General features: G+C 41.0%; 1 protein-coding gene across 3 annotated transcripts; it reads right to left on the minus strand.

Annotated features, from left to right (window-relative positions):
• Positions 1–9,034: 9,034 nt before the first annotated feature.
• On the minus strand, positions 9,035–17,868 carry VMA21 (vacuolar ATPase assembly factor VMA21). Of its 3 annotated transcripts, none has more exons than XM_007507291.3 (4): positions 17,541–17,868; positions 11,890–11,999; positions 11,209–11,394; positions 9,035–9,613 (listed from the first exon to the last, which is right to left on the minus strand). In XM_007507291.3, exons 1-3 carry the CDS (start codon positions 17,591–17,593, stop codon positions 11,252–11,254), a joined length of 306 nt encoding a protein of 101 aa, XP_007507353.1. In that variant the 5' UTR covers positions 17,594–17,868; the 3' UTR covers positions 9,035–9,613; positions 11,209–11,251. The 3 variants fall into 3 exon arrangements, with proteins under 3 accessions (XP_007507353.1, XP_001376735.1, XP_007507352.1); XM_001376698.4 differs by having other exon boundaries at positions 9,035–9,205; positions 17,541–17,862; XM_007507290.3 differs by having other exon boundaries at positions 9,035–9,651; positions 17,541–17,861.
• Between the last annotated feature and the right edge of the window lie 215 nt (positions 17,869–18,083).

Below are 18,083 nucleotides of genomic sequence, written 5' to 3' on the forward strand. Positions count from 1 at the left end.
CCCATGGGTAGTGAGTAGAAAAGTTTGGATTTTAACCTAGGTCTTCTGATGCCAAATCCAGTGATCTTTCTAGTGCCATATGCTGCCTACATTTTTCTTGTTATTAATTTGACCTGTCACCTAGGTTTCTAAATAAACGTGAGAGAAGCCCGTGTGGCAACATGTTGAGCTCTTTATTTAACTTCTAGTTGGAATGATTATAGTTAAGGAATGAAAATGTGGCTCCAGACAGACCTACGAGGGTATGGAAGGCTGGCAGGAAAAAACAGACTCAATGTGAGCAGACAGTTCTCCATAGCAAGCAAAAAAGCCAATGGGGTCTTCAAAGGTGTTAACAAAGGCACAGAATCCAAAGCAAGCTAGTTCTGTAGTCATGGCCTGAGAGGCACAGTACAACTGGAATTTGGCATTCAAGTGTAGATGTTCCATTTTAGGAAGGATGTGGACAAGCTGGAGTTTGTCCAGTTAAGGGTGACCAGGATATAAATGAGATCAGAGGCTCTACCATATGAATTCTGGATGAAGGTACTAGTGATATTTAGCCTCAGAGCGGCCATGAAAGCCATATTTGAAAGGCTGCCATGTGAAAGAAAATTTAGGCTCTTCTATTTGGCCCCAGAGGGCAGAACAAATTTGTTTGTCCAATTTAACTTTGTTATAATGCAAAAGCTTTCTAACAACAAGAAATGATATGGGTTTCTCTCTCACTGGAGGCCTTCAAGGGAAGTCTGGATGATCATTCGATGGGGGTTTTGTTGGAGGAGGTAGAGGCAAAAGTGTTACTGTTTTCTTGTACCTTTGAGATGCTAGGATTTTATGCCTTGATTTCTGAACCCCTATAACAGGAATAGGAGAGCATCTAGGAAATAGGCTAATACTCATTTCTATAGACTATCCTTTGTTAATACTTAGCTAAACCTTACTTTAAATTATCAGTAGCTTTGTGGGGGGAAAATATACATCTATATACATACACATAACTATGTACACATACACAAGGATGACACAGTCATTATGAAAGTCTCAATACCATGGCTGGCACCTGAGTTCCAATCCTTATTCTGCTCCTAACTAACCTTAGGTTTCCTCCCTCCCTCCAGCCTCTCTTGCTTCCTCTGTACAGTGAAAGAGTAGGCCTTGATGGGCTCTAACTTCACTTCCAGCTCAAAAGTTCTATGATTCTATGATCTGTTTACAAACCACTGCTGTATAATTGCTTAAAAGCTTTCTTTGTTGAAGCTTCCATTAGGCTGGGATTCAATAAACTCCAGATACTTGTTCAGAAGGGTCATTGCAAAGTAACAAAACAAACAAGCAAGCATATATTTTCATGGTAAACTCATTTAGCTCCCATGTCGGGTTGGTGTGCAGAAAGTGCTTGGTAAACAGCAATGGATTATATAAATGACACTCGTTTTGATACTTGTACAATGCCAAATATTAATGAAATCTGGCAGGTTTGGAAAATGTGATTGATTGAGGGAGGGAGATGCTGTTATAAAACGAGTTTCTTTTTGGCAGAGGGCATCTGGCCCGAACTCAGAGCATACCATCATCCTTTAAAGGAAAAAGGTGAGATAGGGTGAGAGCAGGGAGAAGCTGGGGCATTTAAATAAATTGACTAAAGATCCTAGGCTTTTGACAATTGGAACTAGAGGGCAGGTGTGTGGGGAATGAGTAGCAGAATGAAGTAGGGAGGTAAAAAAACTAAGTATAGAATCAGAAGGCCTGGATTCAAATCATATCTCCCTGATTTACTGTGTGCCATTGGTCAAGTCACCGCCATTCTCTGAGACCCAATAGCATCATGTGCAAATTGCACCCCCTACCTCTTAGTGTTGTCAAAAGGAAGACACTATGTGAGCCTCAGTGCTATAGAAATGTGAGCTATTTTTCAAAGGCCTCAGATGCAGAAGATACTTTATGATAGAGGGCTTATGGGGCCTGAGAAGCATGAATGTATTTTCTTCCTCAGCTGAGTGTGAATGAAGAAAGGGCTCCAAGGTTGTGAGACCCTGATAATCTTTGAACTACCTTGTCACCCTCCAGCTCAGCTGAGGTACCTACAATCACAGGTGAGGCCATACCTACAATCATTCTTGAGGCCATCTCTACAGTCACTGCAAGGCCGACCACTCAATCCAGAAGGGATTTCTTACAATCCATGAGAGGCAGGAATAGTTTTTTATTCTTCACGTCTCTTAGGATGCTTTGAAAAACATGCCAGATAACATTAAAAGTCCTACCAAATACAGTTGCAATGGAAGGAGAAGCAGTGTGGCTTAGGAGAAAAAGTCAGGAGTTCTGGGCTGTAGGCAGCCTCTTCTATTAACAAGAGATATGACCTTGGACAAATCATTTCAACTTTTGGAGCCTCCACTTCCTTATTTGAATGATAGAAAGTGCTGATCTGGTAGAAGAAAGGGACTTTCCTCCATTTTCTTTGCTTGAGTGTTTATATCCCATATTTCTAAGCCTGCCTTCAAGTACTCTGCCTCTATCATTTCCTTGATGCTTTCCATCCCTTACTTATGAACCTAAGTCCAGTAGACTAAGAGGCAAAAAAAAAATGGGTTCCAGTGTAAGCTATTCTACTAACTAGCCTTTTATATGCTTCAGTGCTTTGCACAGGGCCTGGCACATAGTAGGCACTTGATATCACAATCATGGGCCTCATCTCACCACACCTCAGTGATCCTTTTTATGCAAAATGGGCTAGATAACCTCTCCAAGGTCTCTTCTGGTTTTAATGATCTATGAACTTCATTTGTCATAGTAGTTGTCTGCAGAGAGCCAATTTTATGCTAATTATGTAAAGTATCGATTAAACCTCTACAGTCAATCAATTCACAGTTAAATAAACTAGATACCCTCTATTCAGCAAACCTGGCCTGCTAGCTATTCAGATGGCCTGAACAGATGCATCTATTAATAAAAAGGAGCACCAATTGCCTCCAAAATTAAAAAAAAAAAGATTTCAGTTTAGCACTTTGCTGAGACCTGCTCCTCTCTCTCAAAGTGCCCCACACTCCAACATCATCTACCTCTACTCCCAATTAAAATTTCCTTTCCACACCCCAAGTATTGATTGTCTCAGCTAGGAATGAGAATGAAAGCAATCTGATTGAAAAGGATCTTAGAAGGCATCTAGTTCAATGCCTTCATCTTACAGATGAGGAAAATGAGGCCCAGAGAAGCTGCAAAAATTCTCCAAAGTCACCCAGGTAAGAAGTCACAGAGCTGAAGAACATAAGCATGGAGAAACATTAAACTGAGCCCCTAATACCACCATGAATCTTCTCTGCCACAAGAAAACTGACTATATGGAAAAAGAAAATATTCAGATTTCATTGTTCCATCTTACAAGAATCTTAGTTGGAAAGGGCTGAAGGTCCTCTGGTCCAATCTACCGCCAGGCAGTAAGTCCCTCTCCAACATCCCTTCGAGCTCTAAAACCAGTAACTTCCAATACCTTGCCTTCTCAAGGCTGATCAGCATTGTGAAGGGATAGAAAGGGGAAAGCGAGAGGGGTTCATAATAGTAGAGGTGGAAAGGCCCTTTAGAAGCCATCTAACTTCACTCTATTCACAAAACCTCCACCTTTCATCTTTTTTGAGAGCCAGGGTTCTCTTGTGCTTCTGAAGATACAGGGAAAGTGGCAAAAAGGAAAAATCCATTTAGGTATATTTCCACAGAATTATGGAAGGAAGCACCCCTTAATTAGGATGTTACTGCCTGTCTGAAATAGAAGATTACTAAAGATTTTAGGTTTAAAAGTTTTTAGAAAAAAAGAAAAGAAGAAGAAAGAAAATAGGAGGTATATAAATCAGCTCATCAGCCAACAAACATTTACTAAGTGGCAAATGCACACAGAGTGGTAAAGGAGGCAAATCTGGACACTTTGGAGCCCCCCAAGTTCTTAGACTTCCACAGTGCCAGATACGAGGATGGAGAAAGGTACTCTTGGGGACTGCCTGTACTGCCTTCCTTGCTCAACGAATTTACTGTCTCCACATTAGCAAAGCAGTGTTTATATAAGGACTATCTGGGATATGGAAATAGCCTCCTTATATTGAACTGGATTTTCAATGCAGCATTCATTAAAAACTGGTTTCTACCTGCATCAGCTAAAGTTAGTGGCTCTAAAAAGCAAAGGAAAACAACATAATTTAATTTCAATCACAAATTGTCAAATAAACAAATGGGTGCCTATTTAAGAGCCTTTAAATCAAGCATTAAAAAGATAGAGGGCTGATGGAAATTCAGATACTGTATATCACCCGAAAGTGCTATATAATAACATCTCATTTATCCAGCTCTGGCAGCTAATGAGGGGCTCCAAATAAGAGAATTTTCCAGCCAGGTACACTTAGATTACTTCCTTAAGTTTGCCAAACATTTAGTAGGTGCTTCCTCTGTAACAAGACCCTTTTCTAGGTGCTGGAGCTACAAAAATAAATAGGGCACACTTCGTGCCCTCAAGAGGGAGGAGAAGATGCAATACACACACAAACTCTGTGTACATACACAGAGATGAGCCATAATGCAAAGGGGTGTGAGAGAGAGAGAGACAGAGAGAGACAGAGATGGGGCCAAAGGAGAGATCCAGATAGCATGCTCCAGGAAAATTTAAGGAGGCAGTCAATGAGAGGCTTTCCAGAGGAGGTGGCAGCTGCACTGAGCTAAGGATTCTGGAGAGATGGGAAGATGGGAAGCATATACTTCAGCTAGAGAGAATGAGAGAGGCTGCTGCTGACAAGCTGAGGTTACAGAATAGTTTTTATTCCAGCTCATAGAATCATACAAGGAATCTTAGGGACCACCAAAGGAGCCTTGGAGGTCATTTAGTTCAATCCTTTCCTTTTAGAGAGGAGGAAATTGAAGCACAGAGGAAGTAAATTGACTTACTCAGGGTCATACCAATAAAAGTTAAACTGCAACCGTGTGTGCAAAGGAGTAATGTAAAAGAAAACTGGAAAGGTAAACTGGAACCAGATTGAGGAAAACTTGAAAGGCCAGGCAAAATGGTATCTTAACTGGGAAGTTAAGGTAGCATAGTGGCTAGAGCACAGGCCTTGAGTCAGGAAGATCACATTCAAATCTGGCCTCAGACACTTGCTAGCTACATGATCCAGAGCAAGTCACTTACCCTCAGTACTTGCCTCAGCTTCCTCATCTGAAAAATGGTATAATAATAGCACCTACATGCCAAAGTTTTTGTGAGGATCAAGTGAGATCATTATAAAGCACTTAGCACAGTGCCTGGCACATAGTAGGTGCTATGTAAATGCTTGTTATTGTTATGCATAGGTAATAGGGAGCCACTGAAAATTTTTGATGGGGGGGGGGCATTTAATGGTCAGACCTAAACCTTAGAAAGATTATTTTGAAAGATTTTATCAGTAAAGAAAACAATTAAATTGCTATTTCAATAATCCTGATGTTTAATTGGGGAGAAAGGCAATAAAATATTACTGAGGAAAAAATAAAAGAACAATGTAGAAAAAAATAGCCCTAATAAAAGGTGATCAGGTGGTGGCTGGACGAGAACAGAGTTTGAGGCAATAGATTTTGTGGAGTTGGCATCACTGGGATTTGGCAGCTAAAAAGCTCATGGAAGGGGAGGCAAAGGAAAAGAAAGAGCCCAAGATAGCCCTGAGGTTATGAACCCAAATGCCTGGGATGTTCAGACTTTGGGCCAGTGCAGCTGAGGGAGGCTTAGGGGAGATGATTTCACTTTGGGAATTGTTCAGTTTGACAAGCGAGTGAAACATACTGATGGTAATATCCAGCAAGGCAGTTATCAATGGAGGGCTGGAGGTCAAAGAAGAGATTAAGCCTGATGTATAGATCTGGGTGTGATCTACCTTGATAGGATAAATGAACCCATGGGAGCAGATGAGACCACCAAGGGAGATATCATTTTCTAAAAACTGACACTCCTCTGCCTTCTTTAAACAGAGATAAAACATCACTTGACCTTTTCTTAATGAGTCAGGGTCATCATTATGAACACCTTGCTTTTTGCCTCCTCCCTAAACTATCCCTCCTCAAAATTTTCACCATGCCCTGCCTCTAATTTGCTTGTGTCTCTAAAAGCAGATAACCAAGATTCTTAGAAATTGTATGTTCCAGATGCTAAACTCCAGAACTGAAGAAATAGCATCTGAATTGAGGATTCTTAAAGATTGAAGACTGCCATGCCAATAATGCATAAATGTTTTGCATGGCCTAATATATATAATGGGTGTCATATTTTTTGTCTTCTTGATGAGTTGGGGGGGGGGGATTAAGGGGTTTTTAACTGAAAAAAAAAATTGCCCTGCCAAAGATGTTACAGGTTCCTGATGCTTTTAGGTAGGCCGGTAATGACCTCTAGATCCCCTTCTAACTCTGTAGTTAACTAACTCTAAGTCTATAGGATTTTTCCTCATCTATAAAGATGGAGATAATAATCTGCATACTTACCTACTCAGTCCTTTGTAAAAAAAGTCCTTTAGTGAATTTCAAAGCCCTCTAGAATTCTGAATTATTATTATATGTAGAATCTAATGAACTTCCGTTAGGCAGTTATTCACAAACTTATTCTCCAATTTGATTTTTGCAGTTTTGAAGTTTGGTTAATTTTTCAATTAAGAATGACTATGGAAAACTACTAAAGGTTTTACATACTACCCTACTGGAGTATTTAAAGGGATCTTTTTTGATGTCTATATTACAGGCATTTCTTAAGTCTGAGCTACTTGATATTTGCTCCTCAAATCCCATTTTATATACACTTATTGATTAAATGTGTGTGTGCCAAACAATGCAACATGTGCACAAAGAAAAAAAATCAAAGACCTACCCTCAGAGAGTTTACATTTTATTCAGAGTGAAAAGGCTTCGATATAAAAAATCATGGGGGTGGGGGGTGGAAGCAAAGCATGGTTTTAACCGGGAAGTTCATGAACTTGGAAGGGAAATAAATTTTGTATTTTCACTAGTCTCTAAATGAAATTTAGAATTCCCTTGATTTAAAAACTTCATCCCAAGAAGGGGCCCAAAGGCTTCAACAGACTACCTGCCCCAAGGAGTCTAGGACACAAAAAGAATGAAAAACCCTTGCTTTAAGTGTCATCTTAACCAGGAATGAGCACCTTCCAATGATCTCTTCCTATTTTCCCATCCTAAGATTCTAGTAACTACAAGCTTGTTAACACTTTAAATTTCCCCAAAACCGTGAAGTGTCACCCTGTCACCATGGTTAGGGGATGGCCTCCAAGGACATAGGTTCAAATCCTATCTGTGTGCCTGAGCTCTGTTACCTCAGATATCACCCCAGCCAGTTACGTCCTCTGCGAAATGAAGGGATTGGATTAGATGATATCCCAAGTCTCTTCCTGTTCTAAATGTATGATTTAAAATCTGAATTTGAAATAAGAAATGGGATTTTATGCAGTGCGTGCCAGCCCATTGGAGCCTAGGCACTTGAATCATACCTTACTGTGTCCTGGCATGCTGCACACAGGAGAGAACAGCCTCTTTGTGGCAATGTAGTCTGGGGCCGACTCACCAGGGCCTTCATGAATTCCCATCACCTCCACTTGACAATAAAGTTTAACACACCAAAGTGCTTTTTTAACAATCTGGGCTTACCTTATAATTATTCCTCATAGTCCTGTGCATTTTCTACAGGAAACAGAAGAATAGGAAGGAATACTAATAAGAGACTACTAATATTTACTGGAGGACAATCAAAGTGGTATAAAATAGAGGACTATATTATTACAAACTCCATTCAGATAATGGTTAGGAAAAAAACAAATTTAAAAGGTAAATGTGATTCAAAGTTTAAAGACTAAAATTCTCTGCTTTTCTTCCAATATTACTGTTTTAAACACATTTTCAGACAGAGCAGTCATTTGGTACAAATCACTCCTACTCCCCAAAAGTTCATAAAACATAATTACTGCAGTATATTCATCCTAGAGCAATTTAAATGGTTTTAATTTGGTTGGGGTAGGTGGTGCTGTGGAGGGAATTTGTTGCAAAGTAGAGGTACTACAAGCTGCTTTAATGAAAAGATTAAAAAACTACTTGTAATTATCTTTTAAAAGTGATTCATATCAAATTATGGAGACTTCTAGAGTCCTAGAAAATATTTTCACTCGAAAGTGGCCCTGCAACAAAAATATGGATCATTTTCACTATGCTATCTGAAAAGTGGATAATAACCATCAAGTTCTAAACAGTGTCTGGCATGGTGGTGCATCTACTGAGTTGGGGGCCAGGCTGTGGGCTGTAGAAGCACCGGCCTTGGTGTCCAAACTCTGCTGCTGCTGCTGCTGCCCTAAGTAAGGCCAGCCATTTCGATTGTGTTACTTTCTCAATTTGTAAAATGGGGAGAACTACTGCTCTCTAGAACAGTGCTGAACAAAAGTAATTGTTCCAAACTATTGTTTCCTTTACCTTTGCTTAGAGGATTTTCCTTTCTGGACATAACGAGATAGCTGATTCATTGGTCCACTTAGACACTAACTATACTTACCTGAAAAAAAAAATTAGTTGGAAAAGAGATGCCATAGCCTTCTAAGAAGATAATGGGGAGATCTTTTGATGAAGAATACTTTCTATTTCAAAGACTGTTATGCACTAGATTTGTGACATCATGTATGAAAGACCTGGGGTCATCCAACCAGTTTCTGGCACTTGGTCATTAGGAACTTTGGGCAACTGACCTAATCTCTCAGTGCCATTAAATCAACTATCATTTACTAAGAGCCAATAGACCAGGCATTGCGCTTGTGCTGGGCACTACGGATGTAAACCCAATTCAGTTAAACCGCCAATAACAATAAAGGTATCTAGTGGCAAAAGCTGATTTTTTCCCATTTCCTTCACAGTGGGGACATTCAGGGAAGGGAGGTGAGGAGTGGTGGGTGAATAACTAATTAAGTAACAGTAATTAGGGTCAAATACAGAGAGAGGGTACAGAATAGACATCTGCAATGGGCTCTTCCTTAAGACCTATATCAAAACAAATGTTAAAATATTTGCAAGGGTTCAAAACACAAATCTTTATTTTTTTTATACGAGGCACATACATTGTGCAAAAGGAACTCCTCAGTGAAGCACTTTCCAAAACAGTCCCATTTGTCACCGACCATCTATGGAATGCAGAAGAACAGTCATACAGTAGGAGGCTCCATCGTTGGGAAAACAGCTGCTTGGAAAATAAGATGATTTTGTTCTTTCTCAACATTGGTTTTCAGGACCTCATTCTAACAGTAGTGACCAGAGCCTTTGCTTCTGTTTACCTCCTTAGGTAAGCACATATGACAAACAGTGGGAACCCGATACCCTGGGTAAACACTTGGGAATTGCAGAAGAAAAATATTGGAATCTCACACTGGAAATTCACCTTAAAAATAGGGAAAAAAGATGCCCAGGGAATAAGAAAAGCCTAGGAATGATGTAAAAAGAATTGTATAACATATGTAGGTAGTAAGCAAGAGTTCCACTTAAGATGAAGCAACTGAAATCAAAGACTCTTCCAGAAGACTATCAACTCTTGGCCTAATAAGGATCCTTTGCAGGAAGTTCAGGAGGTTCCACACTTTCCATTCAGAACCTGTGTGTTGGAAGGAGATCTTGCACTGAAAGACAACACTGAAGGCCAAGAAGAGAAGTCTAATAAATTCAGATACCTATACATTTTCCTACCCCTCAATCAAGTAAACTTTAATTCCTTTATCTGGTTTTTACCTTTACTCATTTCTCCTCATTCTCTCAATCTACTTTTATTCCTTAAAACTAATTTAAATCCCTTATAGCAAAACAAAGAACAAAGGCAAGCTAATGAACAAGTCCCCTTACCTCAATCTCAAACTTTCACTACAAGGAAGCAGTGATACTGCAAACTGACCAGTTTATTGATAGTAAAAAGATCCATAATTGGGGGGGGGGGGGGGCGGGCGGGCAGCTAAGTGACTCTGTGGATTGAGAGCCAGGTTTAGAGATAGGAGATCCTGGGTTTAAATTTGTTCTCAGACACTTCCTAGCTGTGAGACCCTGGACAAGTCACTGAACCCCCATTGCCTAGCCCTTACAGCTCTTTTGTCTTGGATGCAACACACAGTATTGGTTCTAAGACAGAAGGTATGGGTTAGAAAAAAAAGATTCATAGTGAGACTGACCTACAACAAAATGACCTATGTAAATGTCCACCAGAACGACATGGAAATCAGAGTTGGGTAAAATCCTCATTGGCTTAAATCAAGGATTTCTCTAAAATTAGGAAATGGCTATAACCACTGGAGGCTAGTGACTTCAAATGATTGGAAAGGATGCTATCCCAAGGCATCTTAATCTCAGTGTTACTATCTGTGCTTCCCATCCCCAAGCAAGAACAGTATCATTTTTTAAATCTTTGTAGACCCAACAAGCAGTACATATGACTTGGCAGGTACTTTAAACACAACTATTATTGAATGGATCATCTTTGTTTTCATCAACAAGACCCAAGTAATAGTGGACAATTCAAGGGCTGTATTTCTTGGGGGACTAAAATCCCCTAGCCTCAGAATAACAAAAAAGTTTTACTTATAAGATGATGTTTATGAAAACTATGGAACTGTTTTGAATAAATGGAACTGTTGTTGACTAATTTTAGTATAGTAAAAAAAAATCGAAGTTATCTTTCAATAGTCAATTCACTAGAGAAACAGGACCCTAGCTTTAGCATATGCATCCTTCAAAAAAACCAAAGATGCTTTAATATGAATGGCTATGATTAATTCCAGTTTTCACCCAAAATAAAGTACTGAAAAATTCATACTGACTACAAAATAAATCTCAAAAGTGCAACATCTCAGTGAAAGATTAATTTCAGTGTCTAAAACCTGAGCACTTATCTACATGAAAGGAAAACAAAAAACCAATCTAATGGCCTGAGCAGTTTTCTACTCATTTCCAGTGTAAAACACAGTTTAATTTCACAAAACCTGCATGTGTCCTGAACAAATGTACATGTAATACAATAAAACATTGAAAAACATATTTCAGTGTAAAAAGATGAAATTTTTTTCTATCAATTCAGCTAGTTGAATTTCTAAGTTTTTATTTTGCAAAAGTATACTTTACGAACTACTATACTCTGAAAAGGTCTCCTTCAAGAGCTTTAAGCAGTTGCCTGCATATTAGCCTAATCATAAACGGACTCTGTACCTATTTTCATTATTCTATCCATTATCAGAAGGTGATGTGCCTTTCAGTCTTGTTTGCCTTCCCGCCACTGGCGTGAACCTTCATTCCATGCGACGTAGACAAAGAGCGCAAGTACCACGTGAACAGCAATAACAGCAACAATTGCAGCATAAAAATAGCTGTCTCCATTGGACATCCCCAAGAAACCTGTACGAGAAACAAAAAAAGATACATTTCATCGTTTCATGTATGGAGACAGCTCCCCAAGTTAGTACTAGGGTCTGAGAAGTTAACTAGGGGCACTGGGGTAAGCCAGTTATCCTGGAGGAAAACCACAATTATAACTTTCTCTAGAACCTCGTCTCCTCTTTTTCCAGTGTCTATAAAAGGTGTATTCCTCGGCTCCAGCCTCCTTTGCCAGACCCTGATCCCAGTGAGACACCAGAGACAACTTACAAGATTAAACTAAGCCATTTTGCAGAAAAAGATCAATAAGTAAGATGTCAAGCTCCAAATGAAGTAAACAACAAAAAAAAATGGCCTTTCTAGAAGGGACTAAAAGCAATTTGACTTTTGGGAAAACAGCCACAGAATCTTAAAGAAACCAAATTAAGAGTATTTAGTTAGCAATTTTCAAATAGGTCATAAAAGTATGTAAGTTAAAATGGAACAAGATGAAAAAAGTGTCTGGTTTAGAATTACCTTCAAACACATAAGATTTAGAAGAGAAATATAATCCAATAGGTAAGGTGATCATTAAAGCTGTGAAAACCAGAAGAGTCTTCAGAGTCGATGTTAATGAGCCTTCATTTCTGAAATGGACAAAAGTGCATATAGATAAAAGTCAAGATAGTCAATAATGCAGTATTCCATGCTAATGGTTAGGCATCACATAGCAACACACAGACTCAGAAGAGCTCTATGTGTCGAAGTAACTTAAAATCTAGTTAAGGGTGAGGATATGGACAGGAAACAACTAATGAAGGGGTACAAAGCAACGTATCAATAAGGGCGAATCAATACAGGGCAACCTGATGAAGTGCTGAGGGGATAAAAGAGGTAGGGGTGACAGGGGTCATTCAGAAAATTGCCCAAACACATTCCCTTAATACTTCTTCAAACAAATAACTACAGTACAAAACAAGTGGTCTGCCTTCAATAAAATGGCTACGTTCAATATTTACTATAAAACACATTACTAGTGATGCAAACTGCTCCACCAACATCATCTTCCATTATAAAATCAGAACTTTTTTGTGTTGAGGGGAGGGGAAATTCTTGTAAGGGATGGGATGAGAATGGGAAGGCCCGACTCCTATTTATAAAAAATCCTGAATTTAAAATGCAGTCAGCCTTTAAAATAATATTTTTTTAAAAATCACAACTATTATAACCATCAAATATCAAAGCTGGAAGGGACTCTGAAGATCATTTGATGCCAGGGGCACCTAGGTGGCTCATAGCATAGAGTGCCAGGCCTGGAGTCAGGAGGACCTGGATTCAAATCTGGCCTTTAGACACTTCCTAACTGTGTGACCCTGGGCAAGTTACTTAACCCTGTTTGCCTAGCTCTTACCCTTCTATGTTAAGAGTTGTTATTAAAACAGAAAGTAGGAGTTAAAAAAAAAAAGATCATTTGATGCCACCCCTTCCTTCATTAGACAGGGAGATGCTGAAGCATGGGCAAGGAACACAACTCACTCATAACTGTTTAGTCAGTAGCAGAGTCAGAATTCAGAAACCATCACCTGGAGCTCTTCCCATTATACATCCTCACTGGCTGTGCCCTGCTCTGCACAAACTGGAGACATCAAAAAGTCCAACTGTGGCACCGTAGCAGAGGCTCTGGCAATGACTTGTTTTACAACTTAACATCGTTCCCACTCTAGCTGGCCAAAGTGGAGGTATTGCTATAAGCTGCTTGCTCAACCTCAGACCGCCTGAACACTTTTGCCATTTCTATAGGTATCTCTTGAGGCCTGAGCCACTTAATCTAACTTTCCCTCAGGAATTTCTTCTCTCCCCTAGGGGTTACCACCTTCTTGGATTATATCTTTCCATGTCATATCCCACCACCATACTAAGCTCAAAAGGTAGGACAGTTATTTAAGCTGGATTTCACCTCCTCCAAGGTGCAGTGCTCTGCATGGATTAAGTTAGGGGGTTCTTAACCTGAAGTCTGTGACTTTAAAAAATCTCTTTTGATAACCATATTCCAATAATCAGATTTTTTGTAATGCTATGTATTTTATTATACACATTTTAAAACATTTGGAGAAAGGGTCCCAAGTCTTCACCAGAGTGTTCAAGGAGTCCATATCACAAAAAAGGTTAAGACCCGCTCTTAAGCCCTTAATAAGTGTTGGGTATATTGTTCTTATACTTCTTCATATATCAACTTGTCAAAGATGTGATTTCTGAAGTGTGGGGAATCTCTCCACAGATTCAAATAGGAAATCCTATTTAATTTAGTTTCTGATCTTCAGGTGTCAAAAATGTCATCACCCTGCAGTCAACAGTCCTTCGACTGGCCTGTATCCCACCTGGAAGGGCTTGTCAGAATTTGTAGTCAGCAAGTATTGTGTTTGAGAACCCAGAGTATTTGGGGCCAAGGTAAATTTATATTGATACTTGGTTTTTTAACATCCTCCCCCTCAACACTCAGTCCCGTCACTTGAATCTTGAGCAAATGCTTCTAGTCTGTTGTTATCGAGGGGAAAAGACCCTCATCTCGTCCCCATTTGGGAAGCTCTATGTGCCAGGTACTGTGGATCCAAATGTGAGGCTGTCTCTCCTCCTGGAGCTTACTGTAACACACTTAGGTAAGTCTACAAAGACTGAAGAGACCAATCCTGACTTGGCCCTGAAAGGTCATCTAAATGCCTATGACTACTATCCAACGCCTACAGTAACCTGCAAAATGATGGAATGGGTATGTATTGCAGGAGATTGTTCTCTACTTAGTTGTTTTAATGGCTGTCCACAAAGCAAGGTGGCTAGTTTGCTAACGCTAGCAAAATGCTCATCTGCTGAAGGTAGTTAGGGGATTGGGGGGCAGGGGGGAGAAATCCAAGTTAGTTCTAGCAGGAGATAAAGAATCTTAAAAGCTGAAAGAACTGTTGATATAATTTTGGTCAATACTCTCACTTTACAGATTGGAAAACTGAGGCTCCAATGGGTTCAAGAGACTTGCTCACAGACCCATTACTAGCAAGTGGCAGAGCTGAGATTCAAATTCATATCTGCTAACACAAAATGCTGAGTTCATTTAACTATACTGCTAGAAATGATAAGTAGTGGAACAGAATATTCCATATACCACAGGTGTTGACTGTGATTCAGTTCATGATGTCCTGAAATTCAGAATTCTGATAGGCAAAGAATAACTTTGTAACTCTTTGACATGCTTAAAAAATAAAAAAAAAAAGCTTAAATTATTAGTTCAGAAAGGGCTAGCACTCCTAGATGGTCTGGTCCAGAAGTTCACAAGGAGCAATCTTGACCACTTTTCCTAACATGGACTAGACTATTTACTGTGTTTGCTGTTTTAAGGCTGCATCTATGGTAGCTGAAAAAAATTATTTCAAGTACTGAAATTCTAAATCTACTATAATGTGTTAAGAGTAAAAACAAGACAATCTGATTTCATTTATGCACTAACAATAAAGATGCTTCTATAACTCTGAGATATTTCAAATTGCTGTCTTTATTATCCACTTTTCCATTTTTGAAAATGACCATCAGTAGCATTCTGGATTGTGACCAAGTAATTATGGAACTGAGAGAGTTGAAGGTCTAAGGTAAGAACACACTACTCTCAATGCCTATAAACTCCATCCTGTTTCAACTGGTGCCTCTGCCACCCTCAAAGGTAGTATTCAGTATTTATCCTCAAATAAAGCCCTTGATCTTATCCAACTGGAGAAAAAAGAGGAAAAGGTTTGCTGAATTAAAATTTGACTCTATTTACTATAAAAGTTACTGTTGGTAGAACTCTGTGGAAACCTGGGTGGAAGGGGAATAAGAGTTTAAAATTATTCTAGAAAATGTGGTTAGCTATTAGCTTCAATACCTCAAGAACCCATGACTTCAATAGTAGAATGCCTGCTCCCCTTTGCAATCTCTCCATTACTTATTAGATAGTTTTAGTGAGCTGCTGTGGCCAAAAGATTAATCACCCTGCAGTCAACTTGGTGAACCAGCCTTTAAAATTTATCTTGGTCCCTGGATAAGAGATATAAATCCCATCACTGCTGGAACTATATGGTGCCCAAGAGAAAGATTTCTGGACCTGAATCTGAAGCCTTGGGTTCAAATCCTAGCTCTGCTACTTCATATCTGTATAACCATGAGCAGAAGTCACTCTACTTCCCTGAGGCTCCATTTCCTCATGTGTTTTCAAACAAGAGGTGGAATTAGATGATTGTGTGGTCCCTTCCAACTCTAAAAAGGTGCCCCTCATGGCTCTCTCCTCTTCTCTCCCTTGATGATCTCATCAGCACCTATGGATTTAATTACTATCTCCTCTATTCTGATAATTCTCAAACCTGCCTCCTTCCACCCCAACCTCTGCTGATCTCCAATCTTGCATCTCCAACTGCCTTTTGGCCACCTTGATCTAGATAACCAGGATCCATCTTACACTCAGTGTGTATCACCTATCACCCTATCACCATCCTCCCAATGCATCATATTCACAACCTAAGGGGTCATCCAGGACTCTCACAATCTCTCATCTCCCCTATCACCTTGCAATACCCCTCCAATAAGTCTCCTTCTCTCCTCTGACACTGGCACCACTCAGTACAGGCCCTCATCACCCTCTCCAAACTCCAGTCTATATTGTATTCAGCCACTAAAGTAATTTTCCTAAAGCAGGTCCAGCCATGTTCCTGCCCCCCACTCCCACTCAATAAACTCCAATGGCTCCCTATTGCCTCCAGAAATAAATACAAATGTTCTGTTTAGCATTCAAAATCCTCTTAACCTTTCTCCTCCTACCTTCCCAGTCTTTAAATAGTCTTCAATCTAGTGATTGGGGCTTCCTGATTGTTCCACAAACAAAACAGTCGATCTCAGCTCTGGGCACTCTCTGACTGACCCCCATGCCTAGCATGCTCTCTTTTCTTTCTCTGCTCTGACTACTGACCTCCCTGGCTTCTCAACTAAAAACTCACTTTCCATAGGAAACCTTGCCCAACCCCTCTTAATGTCAATTCTTTCCCTGGGTCACTTACTTCCTATTTATCTGTATATAACTTGCTTTGATTATACAGATATCCCTCTCACGATGGGGTGGTGTGGAGAGGAATTAGAGACATGGTGCCCTCCCTTGATACCAGAGAAGTTTGAATTTTTCTTCGTCTTTCACAGGGTGTTTACAGTACTTTCTTGTGAAATTTGGGTTAAGTATTACTGAGTCACTGCTGCCTAATTTAAGTGCAATTGTTAATTACTTCAATCCAGAACTCTCTAACTCCTTCGCCATAGCCTTCCAAAGTCTAGGTCTACCTCCAAACTAGTGGAACTAAGGAGGGAGGTATGCTAAAAATCAATTTACACAAGACTAGATTCGACGTTCAATTGTCACTTCCCCAAAGCAAGCAGTAAGAAGTTGATTCCCTTCCAAAGCACTTCTGCTTACGTACAGAGTAAAAAACAAACAAGTTCCCCACCCTTGGAAGGGGGCTTCCTAAGCCTTTTTCATTCAATCGAAAACTCTAGTTAGGCTTAAGATGCAGTGAAAATTATTTGTACTCAAAGGACCCTTTCAGGAGTCTTATGGTTCAGGAATTCAGAGCTGTAACTGGGACCTAAGAGCCCCAAAAGAAGAAAAGTTGGATAACTCAGCAGAGATCATACGGGTTCTAGGCAGAGCCTAGATTTGAACACAGATCCTCTGACTCCAAATCCAGCACCCGTTTCCCAGTATTTTGATGCTGGCCTGGGAGGCAGCAAGACCTGGGTCTGAATGACTTCCTAGCTGTGTGTCCCTCCACAGTGTAGTTCTTCAAAGTGCTACCTTATTGTCAAATTGTGATGCGGGGGGGGGGGGGGAGAGGGGGGGAGAGAAAGAGAAAGAGAGAGATCGGGCACCGCACCACAATCATTCCTCGGCCCCCGGAAATCCGGAGTTCGATTGCTAAAGGGATGCTGGTCTGAACTGGCAGAATAGGGAGGGATCCCATTTGCTTCCAGGCCCGAAAGAGGCAGAAGTGGGAAAGCCCGGGGCAGACCCTAAACCAGCAGCACGGCTGCCTCTAGACCCCACCCCACCCGGGCCGGTCCCGGCTGCACCCAGATCCCCAGTAGGCGAGTGGAGGCCCTCCACTCAGGGCGGGCGTGCTGGCTACCTCTGCTCGGGCGGCTGCAGTGCGCTCTGCGTCGTCTTCTCGAGCCGTTCCATCTCGGCCAACAGCAGGGATGGGAATGGGGGGGGGGGGGGCAAACGGGCAAAACCTGCGCTCCGGCTCACTAGCTCCCGCGCTCACTCCTCGGAGGCCGTGGGCTGCGTGCTGCGTGCTGCGTGCGTGCGTGCGTGAGGAGGGGAATAAAGTGAATTAACTGAAACGAAGCCCACGGCGAGGGCGCCTCGTCAGCTGACCCCTGGCGGAGGCACGCACCCCGACCCTAAACCTGACGGGGGTCGGCGAGAAGGTCCAGGGGTCACGTGAACGCAGGGGTATAGGTCACGTGAGGCGTCCGGCGCGTGCGCTCCGGCCACACCTCCGCGCTGGAGTCTTTATAAGCGAAGGCGTTCGGCCGGCGTTTTCTTGAGTTCCTCGGCCTCTAGCCTTGAGAGGCGTTCTGGGTTACTTTTTAGGTTGCTATTTTTTGGGGGGGACCCGGCTTCAAAGAAGGTCTGTGGCTCGACCAAAGTCACAGGGCCCGTGATG

The sequence above is a fragment of the Monodelphis domestica genome, chromosome X (genome assembly GCF_027887165.1).
Source record: "Monodelphis domestica isolate mMonDom1 chromosome X, mMonDom1.pri, whole genome shotgun sequence".
NCBI classification, from domain to species: Eukaryota; Metazoa; Chordata; class Mammalia; order Didelphimorphia; family Didelphidae; genus Monodelphis; species Monodelphis domestica.

Coding starts and splice junctions, on each gene's coding strand:
- VMA21 (XM_007507291.3), bottom strand. CDS start 17,593: ATGGAACGGCTCGAGAAGACGACGCAGAGCGCACTGCAGCCGCCCGAG. Junction 12,000..17,540: donor CTGCAGCCGCCCGAGCAGAG/GTAGCCAGCACG, acceptor TGTCCATTTCAG/AAATGAAGGCTCATTAACAT. Junction 11,395..11,889: donor TAAATCTTATGTGTTTGAAG/GTAATTCTAAAC, acceptor TTTCTCGTACAG/GTTTCTTGGGGATGTCCAAT.